Genomic DNA, 21,272 nt, shown 5'->3' on the forward strand with positions numbered 1-21,272 from the left:
GTCATTTACTCCTTTCCCAAGAGTTCTGAATCACATTTAGCTTAGCAAATACCTCTGCTTGATTCTTATTTAGATTCTATTTTATCTATCTACAGCAGGTACTCTGGCAGGCAGCCATTTCTTGGGGAAACAGCTGGTTTAGTGCAGGCTAGCTTTCCCTTTCTTCTGATCTCCTGGGACTCATAGTACTCCCTCCTGCTCTCCACAGCACACCTTACTTCTTCTTAATGCTGACATACACTTCTTCTTTCTTTGCCCTAATTTCTCAGCTCTTGTGCCAGCAACAAGACCATCTGCCTTGCCTCTAAATTAGGAGGAATATTTATCAAATGTCTTGTGATGGGAATACTGATCTGGGATCTGCTTTGCCTTTGAAAGTCAAGATAAATGACAAGGTCGTGGGTATGGAGATATGCGCTTTTTCCATATCAATATTCATTGACTTTTTTTCGTGGGTTATGAGGTAGAAAATTGAGTTTTTGTGAGATTTTGGGTGTTGTATGTGTTACAACAGTGGGACCTTGTACAGGGGGAAGGTCTTTTATGTCACCTGGAACAAGATACACCCCTCTGTTTTAGTGTATCTGTCTAAGTAAAGAAATAAAAAGCACCCTGTCTTCTTTTTCTTAAATATTTCAAGTCTAAAAGACATTAAACACAATCTGCCACCTGTCCCTCTACACGAATACTAGTTTAAAGCCCCAAGAGACAGTGGTATTAAACCTCACTTTAAGCCTGTGGGAAATTGGTATGGCTTGTTATTATTCCTGCTGCTGGAGTTGAATTCTATTATAGATTGTTTTTAACCTCCCCCAAGGGCCAAAGAAGGAATATTGATTGGCTTACACAAAGAACCCAGAGTGAGGAAAATGAAAAGAGGGGTGAAAAACCCTTATATTGATTTTTGACAGTTTGTTTATAATTAAATAGTGAAATAACTAACTGCACCAGAGGGATGTGGATGAATGAGGATTATGAGGATATGCAGAATACAGTGCGATGTCATTGGTTTCCTGCTTATCATCTTTCCATCCTTGCTCGTATTAATGTGTCTGCTGCCAGCTGCCTTGTATTTAATAGAGCAGATGTGCCATAAAACATGTGCGGAGGCTAAATATTACATGACATCACAGGCGTTTTACTGAGACAATAAAGAACACATGCACGCGTTGAGTGAGTGCATGAAGGGTGTGAGTGCATGGCAGTAAGAATTCAATGAGCCTTGGGAACAGATGATAAAAAGACTATGATTTTTTTTAATGATGTTTGGTGACCCCTGCTGTTCAAAGGCTGCTAATACAATCAACAGAAAAGATACTCATTCACTGGTTTCGAAACAGGAGAAGTACAATGACTTATTTTTAATTGGTTAAAACATTTTGACCAGGAAAAAAGGGACATATGTTATCCACACTAGTTTGTTCAATAGACAAAAAAATGTTAAAATGTTTCGACAAATTATGTTGTGTTTTTTATGCGTTTGTAGTCACTTAATCTCTCTTTACATTTAGCTGTTACAGCTGAACCACACAACCTTCACAAAAGTGTAAAGTTTAAAATAAAACAGTAAGCTTAGGGACAAACTCAGCTTTCTTTCCAGAAGAATTAGTCACTGTCTAAAGCATTCTCAGCCAAGAATAATAAATACACCAGAATATAAAAAGACTTTATCACATGTCTGGTTGTCAAACACCGTAGCTCTGTCACATCCCAGGTCTTCATAGATCAGTGCTCTACTACAACCCTTTAGAATATGTACTGGTTGCTCAGATATAGTCTGGTGTGGATCATTAAAACACACAAAAGCATGTTCTTTATAGTGCATAGTTTATGTAAAACTGTCTGTTGAGTTATTTTTGGTTTGGAGGGTAGTCCTATGACACCCTCCAATCAAATGGATTATAAACATTTAATTTATGATTTAATGACTATTGAATATTTTAGACCAGATGTCTTACCTTATGTAAAGATTTTTATATTTTTCTTTATGCTAATCCTCTGATACAGCTTCACTTTTGTTCAGGCACCTCAAAAATATTAACGGAAAATAGCCAGAGACAAAAAATGAAAAACTTGGATGTAGAGTGGGCTTGGCCTAATTGTTAAGTCCAGTGCCCATATAGTGGTTGGCTTGGGTTCAAGCAGCCTGCGGCCCCTCTCCCGCATGTCATTCCTCTTCTCCCAGTTTCCTCCTCTATCCACTGTCCTGTCCTCTCCAATTAAAGGTGTAAAGCCCCCCAAAAAAACAAACCAAATAGACCCCCAAAACTTGGATGTATAGGATCTTCGAGGGTATTCTGGTTAAGAGTATGTAAATAGAGATGTGCAGAATGTGCTCTTTCTTGCCATAGGTGGGCCAAATGGGAATCTCAGTGACCACAACACCAAACATCGGTTATTTCATATGCTTTAGACTTGAAAGCCTCAATTTTATCTGAGTGCCAAAGTGTTAAAGCAGGCCTTTTAGTGTGGAGTTAGCGTGAAGATGTTTGTTCCTCCATTTAACCAAACTTTTAGGTAGTAACATGGAAATTAAGTTCCTTGAGTAACTGACAGTTTAAATAATTTATTAACAGGCACATAGGATCAAGATTACCTCTTTATTTAGCTTCACTAAATGTACTTGAGTTAAAGAAGGGCACAAGCTTGAAGCTATTTGTAAACAGTAAATAAAATCTTGCCCTCGCCTTTTGAAAAAGATGTTTCTTTTATTCTCACTGAAAATGAAAATACTTCCTTTCACGCTTCGTAACAGTTGTTTTACTGAAATGACGTAGATGTCACTGTCCTAGACTGAGAAAAGTTACAAATGCAATAGCATTTGAAGCCTGATCCTGTCCTCTGTTGCCAAGCCACGTTTGTTTGATAAAAACTGGGAGAGGAGAGAGGAGGCACAGCATGGCAAGTGTCCAGGGGATTTCTTCAGTCTGAGATCAATTCCTATCTCCAGAGCTCAGACACACTTTGGCTGATGTGCATAATGAGAAAGGTGGGAAAATGTAGGACAAGATAAAAGTGTTGCTTTCAAATTATTGAAAGAGAGAGGAATAATTTTACTTCTGTTACTTTAGACTTTGCATATTTGCGGGTACAAAGTTACTCTACAACCGCATCATTTCCCTCAGGTCATAAAAAAACACCCTGGGCAGATTTGAATTCAAATTTTCTGGCAGAGGAGGGAAAATAAATACTTCTAAAAGCTTTCAAAGAATGGGGACGATACAGAGAAGATGTGTGTGTCACTTTGAATTTATCTAGGTCAATCCATGTGAACAACCAATGCTTTGCACCCATTACAGTTAAAGCAGTAACATGTGAGCAAAAAAAGTGAAATAAACTGCATGAATTGTTAAAAGTTGTCTTGCCATGTCTCAGGTTTCTGTTTCAGGTAGACTTTTGAATACTCTGACACCATGTGAGTTCAGGCTTGTTGCTTGCCTTTTATTGGTATCTAGAACATCTAAACATGCTGCATCCTCTGCACAAAGTCAGACATGTTCCAGGTGCATGTCGGCCTTTGCCAGGGTTGCCTTGAGGATTTTCAAGGACAGGATCTCTAGGCACAGCCAGAGAGAGACCTTGTCCAGTTTGGGGGCTGCAGAATTTTCTCTCTGCCTTAATTAAGCAGATGATGTGGTTCTGTTGGAGGCCAATGCTGGCCTTTTATCGGACTATCATGATGAAAGGGAGCAACGTGAAGTAACACTTGTGATTTACCAGTTGATCTACGATCCAATCCTTATCTATAGTTACGAGTTTTAATAGGGACTAAAAGAATGAGATTGTGGAGAATCAGCGTCCAGAACGGGTGTCCTCCAAAGGGTTGTGTTGGTCAGCCTGAGAGAAAGGGACAGGAGCTCAGAGATTCAGAGAGAGATTGAAGTAGAGGTGCTCCATCACACCTTCCCTTCTGAGGTTTAGAATACATTTTTAACAAGGAGACCCTGGGGTAAAGCCAGAGCTGACTGAAAGAATTATTGTGTCATCTGGCCTGGGAAGGCCAGGAGGAGCAAGAAAATGCTGCTGAGGAGAGGGATGCCTGTAAACTTGCTCTATCTCCTGTCACCGTGACCCATCGTCTGATAAGTGGGAAAAAATAGATGGATGGATGGATAACATCAATTTTTTTTGGAAGTGTATGCATGTCAAACAGAGTTAACAAATACAGGCCTAAGCTAACTTTTGCCCTTACTTCTTGGTTTATAATGTATATAATGTATATCACAGGTGGGATACACACATTTTCATTATCCATACGTTCACATGTGCTTTCCCAGCAATGATGAATCAATACATCAGTAATGTCTGCAATGGAGATCCATCCATTCTATTCACTATGATTAAGTAATCAAGACATTGGATAGGATAACAACACATGCTTGCCATACAAACCTATTTTGGCCTATTAGCTTTACACATCTTGATATTTTGACACAGGATTTAAAAAGGCTAGCTATGGTAAACTGGACAAAATCTGAGGTAGAGAGGACAACATTAACTTACTGCCTAACCTAGCTAGCAATATGGCCTCAGTCACTACAAGTAACTTAAATCACAGCTCACATGAGGACAGATATGGCAGAAAATCAGCTTCAGTTCTCCATTTTTAATATTTTATTTTGTAGAATTCTACTCAGAGCATGATAGAAATATATCTACATTTATCTACATGTATTCTTTTGATTAAATACCCCAACAAGATGCCATCTACACATCTTGTACAACACTCACCATGCACACCCGACCCCAAAACACACGTAATTGCAATGACTTCTAGCCCACAGTTAAAGTTGAAACCGCTATTTTTGTTTTGTGTGCAATAATAGTTATTACACTACACAAAATTCAGAAGGTGACTTATTTCTGTCACATCATGCAAAGGGTTGTTGTTGTTTTTTTCATTTTATTTAATTTTACTGGAATCTTGATTCTGATAAAACTTGGGGTTGTGAGAAAGTTTCAGTGACAGTGTTCACCTATAACCATAGCAGCTCACTTGTACCTGCCTGCATGAGAGAGAGAAAGGAAGACGGGCAGTAGATGACGTGGTGTTGCTGATCACTCCAAGCAGCTTACACATCTATTTATAGGGTTGAATAGTGACAGTCTTCAAAATATGGACAAAGCTGACGTGGACCAGATCTCAGTGAAACCACAGCTGGTCACAGCCTTCGTTATGATGACTCATAGAAACAAAGCCCTAATCCAATCTGGATTAGTTTTAACTCATAGTTGTTTGCTGTGCTGTTAGCTGGTGGCTAACATCATACAGTTATTTGAAGTACATACACAACCTCTAAATAAACACAAATGGCCAACATGGCTCACCCCTGTCAATGTAAAACTGGTTGAGTTCAAGGTCAACATAACATTAGCACAGATAGAGAAGTATCTTCACATATTTTAGCCTACAGGTTTCCTACTTCCACTGACCAGCTTATTACTCCCTTCTTTCAGAATATTTTTACAGTTACCCATGATTCATGCAGGTCAACTCTTACAGATGTGCGGATTTACTCAGAAGATTCACATCTCTGTTTAAAAGTCTTCTGCATACAGCATATTCATTTTTTGTTTGTTTATCCTGTGGTTGCTTCCCAACTACAGTGTCTTTGGCACTGATGAATTTACTTTCACTAAGGGCCTATCTGGCAACCTCTTGTCAATCTGAACACGGCTGTACTGAAGCCAAACCAAAAAAATTTTAAATCTGCCAAAATAGATGTGACATTTAACTGCAGTTTGCCTACGATATCTTACATTACTGAGATTTTAAAACATGCCTTTTGGACTGAACTCCACCATTGTTACAGGTGGTGCATGAGCTGATTTAGTGCTATACATTATAACCACCAGCAGGGGTCAGCAGTGTTGAAGGTTTGAGTGTACTGAAATGGACTGGCTGTGGTGTGGCAGCATTGCAGCTGTCCAATAAAATACTAAAGCTTTAGCAAAATTATCCTCATATAATATGAAAACTGTATCTATGCTACATATACTCTGTTTACACTCTATCTTCACATTTGGTTAGTAAAATAAACTTTTAATCAGACTTTTAATTGCATTTATATAACTTTTTTTGGCTGCAAGTTTCGTGAACACTTAAACCATTTTAAAATATTTAAATCACACCCCATGTGTTGATCATTTTCTGGGGTTATTGTGTATGCAAACTGAAAACCTGGTTGGAGTTGGAGGACTCTTTAATAAAAGTACAGAGCTTTGTATAGCTTTGAGGTGGTTCTCTTGCTGTTCAAAAACCCAGTGTCATAAAAGTGTTTAGTTTTGCTGAAGAAGACTTTAATAACCTGCACAAAATGCTGGTACCCACTGTTCATGTTATGTTCTTGACTTCCAGACAGTCTTTCCTTATGTCATGCACTTTTTGAAGGCAGATAACAGAATACTATCCTGATAAATGTGTTGTTCTTCTGAGTTAAATGTGAATTGCCGTTGGCCTTGAGTTTGTTAAGTACAGTATGTTCCTGCTCTAATGTCACTAAGAGACATTCCTGTGCTCATGGCGAGTTTGATCACCCGGCAGTATTTACTGCGACATTAAGCAGATGTCTGACCTCTTGTCTTTTATTGTTAAACTGACTTTATATCACAGTGAGACATCTGTGCCTCTGGAGGAATGTACAGTCTCGTTTGTACAGCCCATGTATCTCTGTTATAAAGAATCTCTGTGTGCTGAAAAATGCAGAAAATCAGACTTCTTCAGTGTCGGTCATGTGACGTGCTCCGTCTGGCCTTCAGCATGCTCTTTTTCATTGCTGACTGGTTGTGGACTGATTTTACAGTGGTGTAGCTTAAAGTAGGCGAACAAGCAGTAATATAAAGCATTAGCTATGAAGACATGACATTATTGTTTAACAGTCATGAAATGGCTCTCTTGCAACACAATGCTGGCTTTCTCAATTCAGACCAGAGGGGAGCAGGACTACAGGAAAATTACATTTTATGTAACAACAAGCCAATTGAATAAGTTAAAGTAATCAAGGCGCTAATAGACTAAATCCAAGAGCTACATTTTTTGTATGCTTCTCAATTTTGTGTTGGATGATATATACACACATAAATACATACTCAGGGACACTTGATTGTCCAAATTTGGTAATAAAATGAGATTATGAAAACCATTTGTAGTGTTCTGTGCAAGCTAGAGAATATGTTGGATCTATTTTTCTGAAGTATTGTGCATGCACGGTGCTGCAAACAGCATGCAGCTATAATGGCCTGTATTCATCTCTTTGATTCCATTAGTTCTATAGAATTTCAATTAATGGAGTTAACCATTATATTTCATAGACTGCTCGAATAGGCTTGAGGTTGCAGATACTGTAGTCCACACCTGTTTCCCTGCAACTTCAACAGTTTTATTCGTTTCTCCATCACTTAATAGACTCACTAAAAGGCACTAATGTAAAACATGAAGCGTTTCACTTCTCTAAAACCAAATCCACCCATCCCTCTCCTCTCCTCATCTCATCTGTTCCTGAACCCCCCCAGCCGGGCTTGCGTCTGTCACACCAAGCCCTGAGAAAACTGACGTGTTTTTCGCATTTCCTGCGCCAGAGAGAGGAGAGAGAGAGAGAGGGCAGTGTCGGGGGGGAGGCAACCAGAGGTATGTCCTCGGGTAGTTCTTTCAACAGCAGTGGCTGAAACCAGGCCAGGCACCGAGCAGCAGGAACCACTGTGTACCTCCACACCTACTGCGTGCATCAGCCCCTCCTCTCCGCCCCTTGCTGCGGTTGTTTCCAGCCGCCTGTCTAGTCGCAGCAGTCTGGCTGGAACATCCCTGATGTACCGCGGCGGGTGCCAGCAGGCGTCTGGAGCCTACCCACCAGCTCATACGGTGCAATGCAACACTGGCTATTGCTTCCAGGGTGCCAGCCTATACAGCTAACGGAGCTTTTTAATACCTCGAAGGTAAAAGCCATGACATGCCGAGTCACATCTGGGGCCTCTGCTTGGAGGGTTTTTCTTAACTCTGTAACGTTGTTGCATGTTTCTTCCGTTCACTTCTAAAGAAAGCGTTGACGGTTTTTCCCTGCTTTTGCAGCTGCAGTGCATTTTTCGGGGTATTTTTGTGGCATAGCCCACACAAGACATGTTGACGCCTTTCAGCAAGAAACAATTAGGATACGTGGTTGTCGTTTTCTCTGTCAACTGAGGATTTACAACAGCCTGTGTACTCGGAGCACCACCGGTTGAACAGAGCTGTTATTGAAGTTAATTTATTTGATTTTTTTTAATAACAAACAAACTTCCACGTCAAAGCTCTGTGAGTGGGACCGTGCTGTCATCATGGTGATCTTCAACGGGCAGCTGAAGATCAAAATCCGTGAGGCTCTGAACCTCAAACCGACGGCTTGGTCCCTACGTCACGCCGTCGGTCCAAAGACCCAGACGTTCATGCTGGACACATACATCGCCCTGAACGTGGACGACTCCCGCGTGGGCCAAACCTGCACCAAGCAGAAGACCAATAGTCCCGCGTGGAATGATGAGTTCACTACGGAGGTCCACGACGGCCGCAGAATCGAGCTGTCCGTCTTCCACGATGCTCCCATTGGTTACGACGACTTTGTGGCCAACTGCATCATCCAGTTTGAGGACATCCTGCACAGTGGGAGCAAGCACTTCGAGGACTGGGTAAGACAAGCACCTTGGGGTGCACATGTGGGGCTGAGGATGACACTCAAACCTCCCACTAGTTGGCTGCAACAAGTCATATTTTAATTATGAGTGCCTCCTGCCTAACCCTAAAATTATAGAATGTACTATACTAAAATGTATCAGAAACTGCCTGCAGAAAGCAGCTTGTTTTGCAATGAAAAATCCAAAGATGTTTAAATTGTGATGATAACTGAGTCATTTATAGTACCATAGTAGCTGTAATTAAATCAAAAGGAGGTATAGGGGGGGCCATGTAAGACTACTTTATTTGGAAGAAAGCACCATCATAAAAACTAAATTACATTTTAAAGTAATACTTTGAGCCTAAAACAAATTTGCCAAAAAGTTGTAAGAAATCCTGCTGGAATATTATAACACCGAAACCCTAGATGGGTCCTGCATCCTACATCTGTTTCAGATATCCCGGAATTTCATCTGACAAATTGAAACCCCAAATGTTTGTCATTTTAGCTCAGTAAAGCATCACGTTGACACTAAAAGTAATAGCTCTTTTTTTACTTTGTGAGTTTTGACAATTCCATCATGTTCCATCACAAAGCAAAGTTATGCATTTAAAAAAGCACCCAAAACAAGTAGACCTAATAAAAAGTAAGCAGTACAAAAATGTGTTCTGAATCAGAACACATTCTTTCTGACGAAAAAAATGATCCAAGTTTCAGGAATGGTTAGAGCAAGTTATTACGGTGAGCTATCACCTGATATCTCTTACTAAGGTGACATTAATATCTCATAGTATTAACAAAAACATCCACCTTATGACTCCAAATCCTAAATCACAGGGTCCTAATAATGTCAAAGAAAGATAAACATGCCCCTGAAGCAGCATTAGCCTGTTTTTGGCTACTTAAGAGCTCTGGGCAAAGATGGAAAAACAACACTGGCACATTTTATCACCTTCTACAATTATTACACCAAATGATTTGGCAGGCATTAATGTTTTTACCCATCCAGCAGACACAGAGCAGTCGTATGTCATGTGTTCCTAGCTAAGACAAGTTTGTTTGTTAAGACCTTTTCACTAGGAAAACATTGCAGATTCAGCTTAATTTTACTATGAAAATCAGTGTCTTTCCAATTCATAGTTGTACGTAGTTGTCCTGCAGTACACTGTGTGACAGATGCACCAGTCACTGCACACACTCTCACATAGACAGACAGTATAGCTCCTGTTACCTTTGTTGTGCTCTTGTTAGAAGAAGCAGTGACCCACAGCAGAGCTGCAGAGCAGAGAGAGAGAGAGAGAGAGAGAGAGAGAGAGAGAGAGAGAGAGAGAGAGAGAGAGAGAGAGAGAGAGAGAGGGAGAGAGAGAGAGAGAGAGAGAGAGAGAGAGAGAGAGAGGGTGTGGTTTGGCCACATGCATGACAAACACACAAGCACACATACAGACAGAGCGGCATGCAGGAGCTGTTTATTGTTGTCTGAAGCTGCAGATGCAGATTGATGCTGGAGTGTATTTTTGATGAGGCCATTAGGAGACAGTGAGAAGGAGGGAGGGAGAGAGGGAACAAGATGAAAGAGAGAGAGGAGAGGAAACAAGCAGAACACAAACAAAGTACAGGTCTGAGTGTATTGCTCATGGTGGATATCTTACAAAGCGGAACACTGGGAGACTTAAGGTGGTCAAGGCCAGCAGTGCTGTGTTGTGTGTCATGTTCAGACAGTAAATACTTAGCTATTGATTAAACATTTTTGAAGAGGATGAAAGCATCCCTTAGTTGCCACTGATGTTCTTGTAGATTTGATATGAAGTGCATAAGCATGCAAAAATGTGGTGAAACTATCTACCATTTCTTTGTGAATGAAGACATTTTGTTTGGTATAGGCCCCACCTCAGACAGCATTGATTATTGTTTTTCAGTGTCTTTTTTCTCTATAAGAAAAATACGTTTGAAAAATACTAAGATGAATAAAGTACCATAAAAGCCAGACTCTTGTTCTAGCGTACAGTCTATCTAATTTTAATGGAGGTCGAGATGCATAACAGAGGTAGGTTAAAATTTTGCTATATTAGTTTTTTGCCTTGTCTTGAATATTCAGAGTACTGGAAGGAGTCGGAAATATGGGAAGAGAGCAGTAATGACATGCTGGGCAGATGATGTCAAACCTGGGCCCACTGCATTGAGTATTAGGCCCTGCTAGTGGAATGGCAACAGGTTAACTCAATGTAACCCTATTGTCTTTATTGCTGCCTGTTTTCAGCTCACCCCACTCCTGTGTTCACACTGCTACCTGCAAGTATCCACCACTGTGTCCCTATTGCAGTTGGCTTGAAACTTTCCTCCTCCTGGCAGCCCAAAGCTAATGTTGTAGCAGTGTAAACACAAACATTCCCTAAGTGCTCAGAGCCTCAAGTCTGGACATTAACACAGCTAACTGGCTAATAGCAGTATGTAAACAAATCAATCTATTGGGAGATTTTGTTAATCACAGCAAACTCAGGCAGAGCAGAAAATTATCCGTAAAGTATGTTCAAGTTTGATCAAAATCCATCAAGTTATCAATGAGGCCCAAGCAACAGAAACACTATAATTGAAGTTGCTTAACTTTGACCCACTAAACCCAAGAGCATTGACAGGCATGACATTGTTTGGCGTAAACTTTGAAGATGGCACATGACTTGCAGCTTCTTCTATACTCATTCTTCATGATTCCATTGGAACAGAAATATGGATTATTCGGCAGCCAATATGTGGCTGTGTGGCGAACCAGCTTAATCAGGAAATAACTCAGAAATGTGCAAAATATCCTAAAAATGTAACAACATGACATTAGCTTCTAGATCTGTCACCTGAACTTCGCACCTTGTGTTTGAAGGAGCGAGCACACTTTCAGGCACGCCCATGGGTGCTCAGAGTTAAACATGTCTGAACTTAGGCTACATCATGCATTATGTCATCTCAGACAAAGACAAACTCGACATCACCGTGAGGAAAGTAAACAGCCTGTGGAATACCCAGTGAGTAATGCTAATGTAACCTACTGAGAAATCTTTGCAGAGCCTTCGCAGAGGTCCTTTAAGTTGATGCTTTCCAGTTGTTCTCCAAAGACTTAAACCCATCTCACAAAGCAGAGTACACATACTGACTTCATCATAAGATTGAGGGGCTTTTTAAAAAAAATGAAAACAGTGACGTTATTCCTCTCAATGGGGTCACTTGAACAAGGCATTGGGTTGTTTTAGGGTCAAGCACCATCTATCACTTCCACTGATGCTTGATGCTTGTTGATCATTTAAGCTACTCATGGTCAGCTCTGCCTCTTCTCCATCTGCTGCTCCTCCTGCCTTCGTCCCTGCTCTCACGCTCATTGCCGACTAGCATTATAAAGTAATCTCTTTGACATCCTCTTATTGGTGCATACCTTGAACAGTGTGGAAGTATTAATCTCAGCCATGTCAGGGATATAATAAAACACCACCAGTGGCCATCTCCCTGTGGGTGCTTTCACTAAACATTTCATTCACCATTTGATCCTGCACATCAAGTCCTACCATGGTTCTATTGTAGTATGTAACTGTCTCACTCTGGTTTATCCTTTGGGCCACTTGATTGCAACAGATGTGGATGTTGCTGAAAAGCATTGGTGGACTGGCAGTGCTGCATGGTAACTTGATAGAACTACTGCTGCTCTTTCACGCTTTGGGGTTGAGCTCTAGTGTGCTCTTATTTACTGTGCCAACTTAACTGGTTCTTGGCTTATAGTGCCTTGGCTAGTTTAAGGGAAGGTCAGTGGTTATGTTCCTCCCTTTCCCCATTTTTACCACGACACTGTCCTGTAGAAGCTGATCTAGCCTCATTGTTTCATCCTTGCCCAAATATGGTGCACTGTTAACTAGTACTGGGTGATAATATGCTAATGATAATTATCACGATATAATTTTTCTCCATATAAATCTAAAACATTTTTGATAAAAATTTGATATAAATAAACATGTAATTACACCCCCATGCCAATTAAAATGGAGGGGGCACTAATGAGCCTTAAACGCTAGTTGCCACCCAACATTTGACAGAAGAAGACATTGTAAATCAAATTATGGTAATAACCTCAATCTGAGAAAAATGAAAATCTACAAACTAAAACTTCACAAAAATCTAATTTTACACAAAAGACCTGCTTCCTATTAGCACCATCAGAAATGATTGGATTCAAGAAGTTTATCAGACAACTAAATCCAGATACAAGGTAACAAACTGTCTGGTTTCTTCAACTTTAACTCAGGACCAAAAATCTGCATTTAAATTTAAATGAAATAATGATTTGATATTTATCGTGATAATTATCGATATGATATGAAATATTTTATCGTGATAACATAATTTTCAATATCGCCCAGCCCTACTGTTAACCATACAGTATTCAGTATATTCCATACAGTCGACATTGGTAGGGAGTTAGAGGTTTTCAGTGAACTTTCAAACTTGCTGCAAACAATGCTGTTCTGCACGACCACAAGGGCAAGGGCAAACTTGCAGGTGCATGCTTCAGGTCTCCTTTCAGCCAAAATGCAAGAAAGGCATGACTTCCTGTAATCTATTTTGAGATACGGTCTCCTTGAAAAATGTATAGCCCCAGTCATCTGACCAAAAGCTTGCTCAATTCATGCTCTTTCCACCTTGCTATGGGCATCATCAGTGTTTTCTTGGCGTGCACTGTGCAGCCGGCAGCTTCTGTCAAAACATTTTGACTATGTGGTCTGTCAGTATTTTCACTGACTTCATAACCCGCCACATGGTGCCATCTTTGCCATCATGCATCTCTGCTGACAGTAGATCTGGTGATAGATTCTTCATCCAGTGACAGGCTGTTGCAATTCTGACCAAAAGGCTGGATTTTATTCAGTACAGACGACCTAGGTAGAGTTTGTTTATGTGGTCGGTTTCCAGTGCGTTGATCATTGTGTCGCTCTGCCTGTCTGTCTGTGACAACAAAACAAGTCTTCCAGGAACACAGGCCTTCCCACAGGGACAGAGGTTACTATTAGTCAGCAGACTGTCACTGTATCATGTTTCATTGTCATGTAGCAGCAAACCCTTTCACTCTGTGCAAGGTATGAGTGCTGTCTACTTAAAAAAAAAAATGTGCTCAGAAAGCTTGGTTGAACAACAGATTAAAAAGTATGAATGACCTATTCAAGTTGGTTTTCCAAGATATTATGGCTCCATTGTGTGTGGGTTTAATATAATATTAAAAACTATGTTGCAAATGGCCTTCTAGGGCTTGCAGGTTTTATATTAGTGTATTCTTAAAATTACATCTCAAAATTCACTTAAACTCTTTAGTAAGTTGTACTCTTTCAATTTGAGTTGTTTTGTACCATTTTAAACAGGATTATGAAAACAAAGTTATTTTGCTGGAAGATTCATCCCTCACATGATTGCAGCATATTGTCCTCCCTGTATTTCAAACAGCTCAAGCTGTAATTATATGTCATCAATGAAAGTGAAACATGATGACGCAAGAGACAAACCTTTGTTCTGTTACAATAACAAGACAATAAAAATGATAACTGATGTGAATTTGGGGTCTATTTATTAGATTTTATGTACTGCGACAGGGACAGTGTAGCCATTTAGCTGTACCAGAGTGATGGGTACATGATTGATTTGAAGTTAGCCACAAATTCATCCTAGACTTAAATCCAGCAAAGCTGCAGCACTGTCTTATCTTACTCAATAATGAGTTCCAAGAAGTTGTTGCTCTAAAAGAGAGGGCTGATTTGCAGAACTCAGATCTGTGTTGTATTATGCAGTCACCTCTGTTGGCTGTCTTAGTTGTTTTTCCACTATCTGCCCACAGTGATATGAACTCTTTCAATGGGGGAGGAGCCAGACCATGGATCACTTTGTACATTAAGGGAGCATCAGCAAAACCCACAACATTTTCAAAAGTGTCCAGTACCCTTGGGGCTTGGTTGTACAAGGTTTCCAGGGGGGCACGTGTTATTTTACCAGCTCGTGACACAGTATGACAAGTGTGAAAATATCATTGAGTGCATACTGTAATACTTCCCAAAACCAGCTACCTATTGACTGATTTTTATTTCATTTCCTTCAGTCTTTTTTTAAAACACAAACTCTGTAGTCTCAGTGCACAGAGACTACAGAGTGTGTATCTCTCTAAATCACGAAGAAAATAAGGTGTCACAGTATCTGGTACCATTCGGTAAGTCTCTGAAACAGATATTTCAGTTAACAGCAGCGTGTGAACAAAAGCTTCACACCCATGTTGTGACAAGTCTCTGGTAATTTAAACACGACTTACTTCAGACTAAAGATAATAATGTCACCATTATCCTGCAAGCCTGTACACGGCCTCTCGTCGATCAACTTGTGCAGCAAATTACACCCGCCAAGCCGGTCATATTGTTAATGAACCAAAGAATTCGCTCACTCACACATTTACACACATACAACAGGGAATCTTCTTCTCTGGAAGTTGAACTCATTCAAGCTGATGTGAAGCATGATAAGCAGTGATATGAACACAGATGTGTCAAACATGCCTCAACATGCCCCAGAAGTTCAAAGTTCACTTGCTCAAATGACATCATTTGGCTTTTGATCACGGGCGTTTCCCATTGCAACAACCCAGGGAACTAAAACAAAGCATTAAAACAGACATGGAGAAGCTAACCACGATCAGGGGATCAGATCTCACACCTGACACACTCTCATTCAAAGTCTTCTTATAATTACTGGGATATGCCAACTATACCTTGACATCAGGGCTTTTTCCATTTGCTACCCCATGTGGATTTCAATAGGAACATGTATTGTTTATTAAAAGTATGACACTGTGTCAAAGTTTTGGGCACCAACTGAATTGAGTCATAAACAAATCACTCATCTAGCCTCAATAAATTGGTGTAGATTTGACACCAAATATGTTGCATGCTTTATCCAGACCCCCATTTCTGGCTAATTAGTTGTGCATCAAGGCACTTAACAAAGGTTTCAAGGTTTATATGAATAATCAAGCCAGTTCTTCTCATGAGGTTCTAACTTTATTCTCAATCCATTGTCCAGCTGCTGCTTATCATACCTAGACAACATGTCTTCTTAGTTTTGCCCAACATCATGCTCCATTTTTAGAACCTCAGGCTTTACCACCATTTACAACAGCCCTATAACAAAGTTCCTCCATCACTGTACTTACACATTAAACTCCCCAACCGCCTAATTTTGGTATCCCCATGTGTGATTTCCCATTGCATTACAGTGTTTCAGAAGCATGAGAGGCACAGTGCTTGAACACCCTTCTACTATTGTGGGTTATATGTTGCATACGAGGTGCAACAAGGGCGTGAATATCCCACCTTGAACTGGCAATGTGTTAGAGCTGTATACTGTCTAAAAATGGACGTGGTATCCGTGACGTCACCCATCTGTTCCTGAGTGCTGTTGGCGGGAGCCATATTGGAAATGCTGAACTCAACCTAACTTCTGTCGAGCTAAATTGAGGTGAAGAGGCGGGCTTTGAGCCTCGTAGCCAACAGCTACAGTTTTCTCGCATGTCAGTCAAGTCAGTCAGTAATCTATCTTTCGAACTGTCACGTTATAAAAAAGTTCACCCCCCGTACAGTGTTTGCCTATTGAAAAAATTAGCTGCTCAGACACAAACTGTTTTTTTTAACCAGGCTGTAAACATGTTTATTAATGCTGCGAAGATCGTGTTTTTTGAATGGGTGTGTATGTTGTTTCCGGTGTTTCTGCAGCCTGTCTTAAGCGGATGCCCGATAAACTGCAGTTCATAAAACTTCCGCATGGGCTTCATATTTTGAGATCCGAGGTTGCCGCTTGGTCAGAACCTACTGTGGTCTTGCTACCCTTTTTTTTTTTTGCGTTGAGGTCATTTCAGTAATGCTTAAGGCCAAGTCGACTTTGTCAGTCAAACAGGATTTGGCCGTGTATGAAGCTTAGACTATTTGTTCATTTTTTATCCAGTTTAGAAACTGAAACCAAACTCTTTCATCAGCCTGCATAAGTCTCATATTTTGCATGTAAGACATGTAGGTTAATCATAGTTTTCAGTAAGGCCTGTATGACTAACACTTCCAGGATTTAAGGGAGAGCTTGTTTGCACTTGACAAAGCCAAGAGTTTCAGACAGGGATTGGAATTAGAATCAGCTTGTTATGTTTGACAGGGTCTTTTCAATCCAGTAGAAAACCTTTGAAAGACAAAGACTCAGGTTTGTTAAGTTAAGCTCTGTGTACAGGGACTTGGTGTACATGAGCTGTGTTGATATGGTTTGAACCAGGGAGCTAATGTTATCCCACAGCTAAATCAAAGCACAGGTAAACTGGGACTAAATGTCAGCTTAAATAGAGCATGGATACTGTAAATAGTAACATGATTCAGATGAGAGAAAGAAACCTGAGACTGGTTTCAGGATGCAACATAAAAATCCCCTCCTCTGAAACCATTACATCAAGTAGATGCTAGGTATCCACTTATCCTCTGTCAGATCATGTCATTGATGGGAGCTTGTTGTGGGGATGCAGGAAGAGGGAGAAAGATCAAATAAAAGCTGACAAAAATAGTAATCATTTGTTCTGTCTGGTAATATTTCAGCCACAGCTCCTCTAACAGTTAATCTCAGGTAAAGTTCATCAGGATAAGTGGTCTGAACACAAGCACTCCCCATGATCACTCATCCCACATAGTCACACTCCGGTGAAAAATAAACATACTTCACTAAATTGTTTTTTAATACGGCGCGGTTAACACCATAACAACTTTCTGTTTTGTTTCTAACACTATTTTTCTGTCCTCTTTTTCACTCTTCCACTTTCACTGTTCTGTTAGATATTGTTACGGGTATTATTAGGAACAGTTTTCACAAGAACTACCCCACCTCAGCATAACTGAGTCACTGTTCTAATTAACCCAACATCTTGCTATGATTAACTCATAGGCATTGCAGATTTTTTCTACCAACAAAGTCTCAATCATTCATTTGCACCTATCAAGTGTACTGAATAGGTGTCGCCAGATTATCTGCCTCTGCAAATTATTGTGGCCGATATCCGGCGATTATATCTGGACGATTATATGTATGGGTGTTATATTTTACCGATACGCAATATTATTAATTAACTAAAAAGTGTGCTACTTAGGATCCGCTGCAGGTGTTTCTTTCCCTCTGAATCGGTTTTCATTCACCACTTTCAATCCTAAGTTCCCGCCCACAACACAATCCAATTGGCTAAGCTTCACACAACAATGCTAACGGTATTTAAACAAAGTTTTGGGTTGGTGTTTGTAATAGTACAAATTAAAAAATTTGACACACAGTTTTTCATTTTCACTGTAAAACATATGGTTTTCAAATATCGATTACCCATGTCACGATCTGCAAATAATCATTAATGGTATCGGCCCTGTAAAACCAATAGCGGCCGGCTCCTAGCACAGACAGTTTTAACCAGACAGATATTAAATAAAGAATATAGATAAAATCAAGAATATGTTCTCCTTTTGCTTGGTAGTCATAGCACAGCTTCAATAGATACTGACCAGTCTCCAAAGCATATGTGGAAGACTTTTGCTGAACAACTTGTTGTATAAACCATCCTAAGAAATATGTAAATGAAGAATATTAGCAGTACACTGTGCACTTAGGATGTATGTAAATATATATTCCCTCCTGTTCATGTCATAATCAATATTCCTCTACTGGGATTTTTTTATTATGTTTGATGGCCTTAAACATTTTGGCTGTACAACCCAAGTCAATGTCAATTCCACTCGTTTCTGCGTTTGACTCATGCATTCAAACAATCAATGTAAACTTAATTGTGGCCCCAGTACATTACGTCACTCAAGGGTCCAATTGTATGAAGAGAGTACCTACTTTGAAGTAGGGGCTAAAAAAGGTCTCACTAATGAGCCTCTTCTGTACGATTGATTCCAGTTCTTGCAGTTAGAACATGAGGAAAAGGGGCATGTTTTTCGACTGGTCTTAAAACTGTAAATCTGGTTAAAGATGTATATTGCTTTACAAGCTGTGGGTTAAGACTTTGAAGTCAATTTAACAGGCTGAAGCAAGAGTGATGCCCCGTGAAGACATTACTCTTTTAAGTGCAGCACTCACAGATAACACTGCTGCCAGTAGCTAACTGCAGGTTGTATTACTCACCAAAAAGGAGATTGTGGTCCTTTAAAGTAGGTTTTAGTCAATGGAATGCCTTTGGCAACATCAGTCATTGACATCATTCAGATTGTTACACACATACATCAAAGCTTGTAATATGAACAGCATTTTCACATTGTAAATTTGTAAAACTTGCTCAATTGGTCACAAAATTAAAGTGGTTTTCACGTTATTGCAGCAGTATAAACTTAACAATACTAACACACATATGAATGCAGATTGCTTGGTTTCCTGAGACTCTGTAAACTCTCATACAGACAGAACAGAGGAAGAGCTTGGGCCTGCTCTCTTCTTGACCCTGTTTCCCTGCGGGCGGTAATAGAGGGGTGTCCTCTCTGTGGACTGAAGGAAACTGGAGGCTGGGCTGTGTGTCTATGAGTCTAATATTAGCCACAGTGTGTTTGAGTCACACGGTGGGCCTTACTTCCTGTTTTCACTGTCCGAGTTTACTTCCCAGAGAAAGAGGGGAAGAGGGAGAGAGATGGCTCCCCAGGTACACCACTTTTGCTTCTGTTATCATTCCTTTATCAGTGGCCTTGTTCCCCTTACAGTCCATCACTCACTTCACAGACCACAGAAATATTTTCATACAAATATGGGGAAGAAATTCTGTCATGTGTCAAAAATGCTTTCAGCGACACTCTGCTTTGTTTTGCTTTGTTTTGTCTCATTACTGTTATCTGTTTTGTGCCAGTATCACCTCTGTTTTTATGCTGCATTGCAAAACTGATCCAAGTAATGTACAAAAAACAACAGTCATGATATCAGACAGTAGACAGGCCCTAGAGTAAGGCTGCTTCATCATAGCAAAATTGTTTTTAAGTGGAGAACATAGGCCATCAATATTCAGTCTGTCAATTACCTTCTTTCTACGCAGTAAGCGTTGGAAGCCAAAAATAAAACATTTGCCTCCACAACACAGCATGTAAGTTCCTCAGCGTCCTCAAAAGATTGATTTTCCTACTAATTAAACACAGCTTAAGAATAATTCATCACCAAGTGGGGAGCAGCAATACGTAATTTAATTGGCTACTAGCTCCCATTATGCTAGGTGCAGGATAGTTAATACTCACGGTGTGATACAGACCACTTACATGGAGCCACAGAAATTGGAACAAAAATAAAATGAAAGAATCAACACATTTTTAGCATTGCATTCATTGTAATGAAGTTTAGAAATCATCATTTAAAATGCGGAGGTCAAAACTCTGTGGAATGTCCGTGACATAAATCAGCGGTGAGCTCCACAGGACAGAATTAAATTTAGTAAGGAGAAGTCTCCATTTCCTCACAAACAGGATGAGAAGACAGAAAACACCCTGTCATTCTGCACACTGACACACACATTTACATTTCTTACACAGTGGAAGAACTATCAGACAACAGCATGCTCCTCAAGTGAATACTATTTTAAGACATTTGACGATGGGTTATATCACAACCTGATGTTGGGATGACATCACAAACTGCCGGGGAGGGGATAGTAAAGGTGACATATCAAAATCGACCTTTTAATGGTTCTCTACCTGAAATATGTGTCGTTTCAGTTTTCTGTGTTTTTCATACGTCACAACGACATCTGGTCTGTAACAGAAGTCAGAGCTCGGACCTTGTTCAGCCCATAGACTGTATAAAATACAACTCAACTCCTCCTCCGTTTTTCATAACCTGCACACGTGTGCTAACAAGGAGCTTAGGAGGGAGACAAGCTAGTGGTAGGCTGTCTTAATAAACGCAAATGTCAGTTTTACTCCTCACGTCTGCAGATTTGAAGATCTAGTGGATAATTTTTATTTTCAAAAGTGCTAGCGCTAGTTAGCATAGCCACATACCTACATGTTTGTTGCTGTGTACCAAGACACAAGTCGACATACAGACAAATAAAACAACAAGAAACAAATTCTGTGACCAATCGTTCAGAAAGGTCCTGCTGCAGGCGCCTCTCCGTCAGGATCAGATTCTGGATCAAATTCAGAGGGTTGAAGTAAACCGGGTCTGTGAGCAGGCGTGTATATTCAGCCAACATGTAAACATTAGATCAACGTGCTGGACAGCCGAGGGCACATCCACTTCCGGAGGGGGCGTGGTCAGAGAGCTCATTCTCATTTAAAGGCACAGACACAGAAAACAGCCTGTTCTGAACAGGGCTGAAAAAGAGGGGTTTACAGGCATGCCAAAATCTGATTTCAAAGTGTTTTTTTTAGCAATAAACTTTAAAGACATGTTTTGGGGACCTCTTAAACTAATGTATTTTGATGAGCATAATATGTCACCTTTAACACCTGACGTTGGGTTTACTTAAAATCTGACCTTTTGGTTGGGTCAGAACCTAGTGTCCTTAGGCCAAAACTTGCCATTGTGTTTACATTAAAACTTCAACTCTGGATGGAACAACAGATTGCCAATAGCTTT

At 40.2% G+C, this 21,272-nt stretch overlaps 1 protein-coding gene across 2 annotated transcripts in view; it reads left to right on the forward strand.

The window, feature by feature from the left end:
- The first annotated feature begins 7,500 nt into the window (after positions 1-7,500).
- Positions 7,501-21,272, forward strand: part of LOC117811288 (protein kinase C epsilon type-like) — a 95,319-nt gene continuing 81,547 nt past the window's right edge. The window contains exons 1-2 of one of the 2 annotated variants that reach the window (XM_034681471.1): positions 7,627-7,932; positions 8,066-8,658. In XM_034681471.1, the coding sequence (XP_034537362.1) occupies positions 8,311-8,658 (348 nt within the window). In that variant the 5' untranslated portion in view covers positions 7,627-7,932; positions 8,066-8,310. Of the gene's footprint in view, positions 8,659-21,272 lie in introns of both variants that reach the window. The other variant, XM_034681472.1, reaches the window with a different exon arrangement.

Source organism: Notolabrus celidotus, chromosome 4, assembly GCF_009762535.1.
Source record: "Notolabrus celidotus isolate fNotCel1 chromosome 4, fNotCel1.pri, whole genome shotgun sequence".
Lineage (NCBI taxonomy): Eukaryota > Metazoa > Chordata > Actinopteri > Labriformes > Labridae > Notolabrus > Notolabrus celidotus.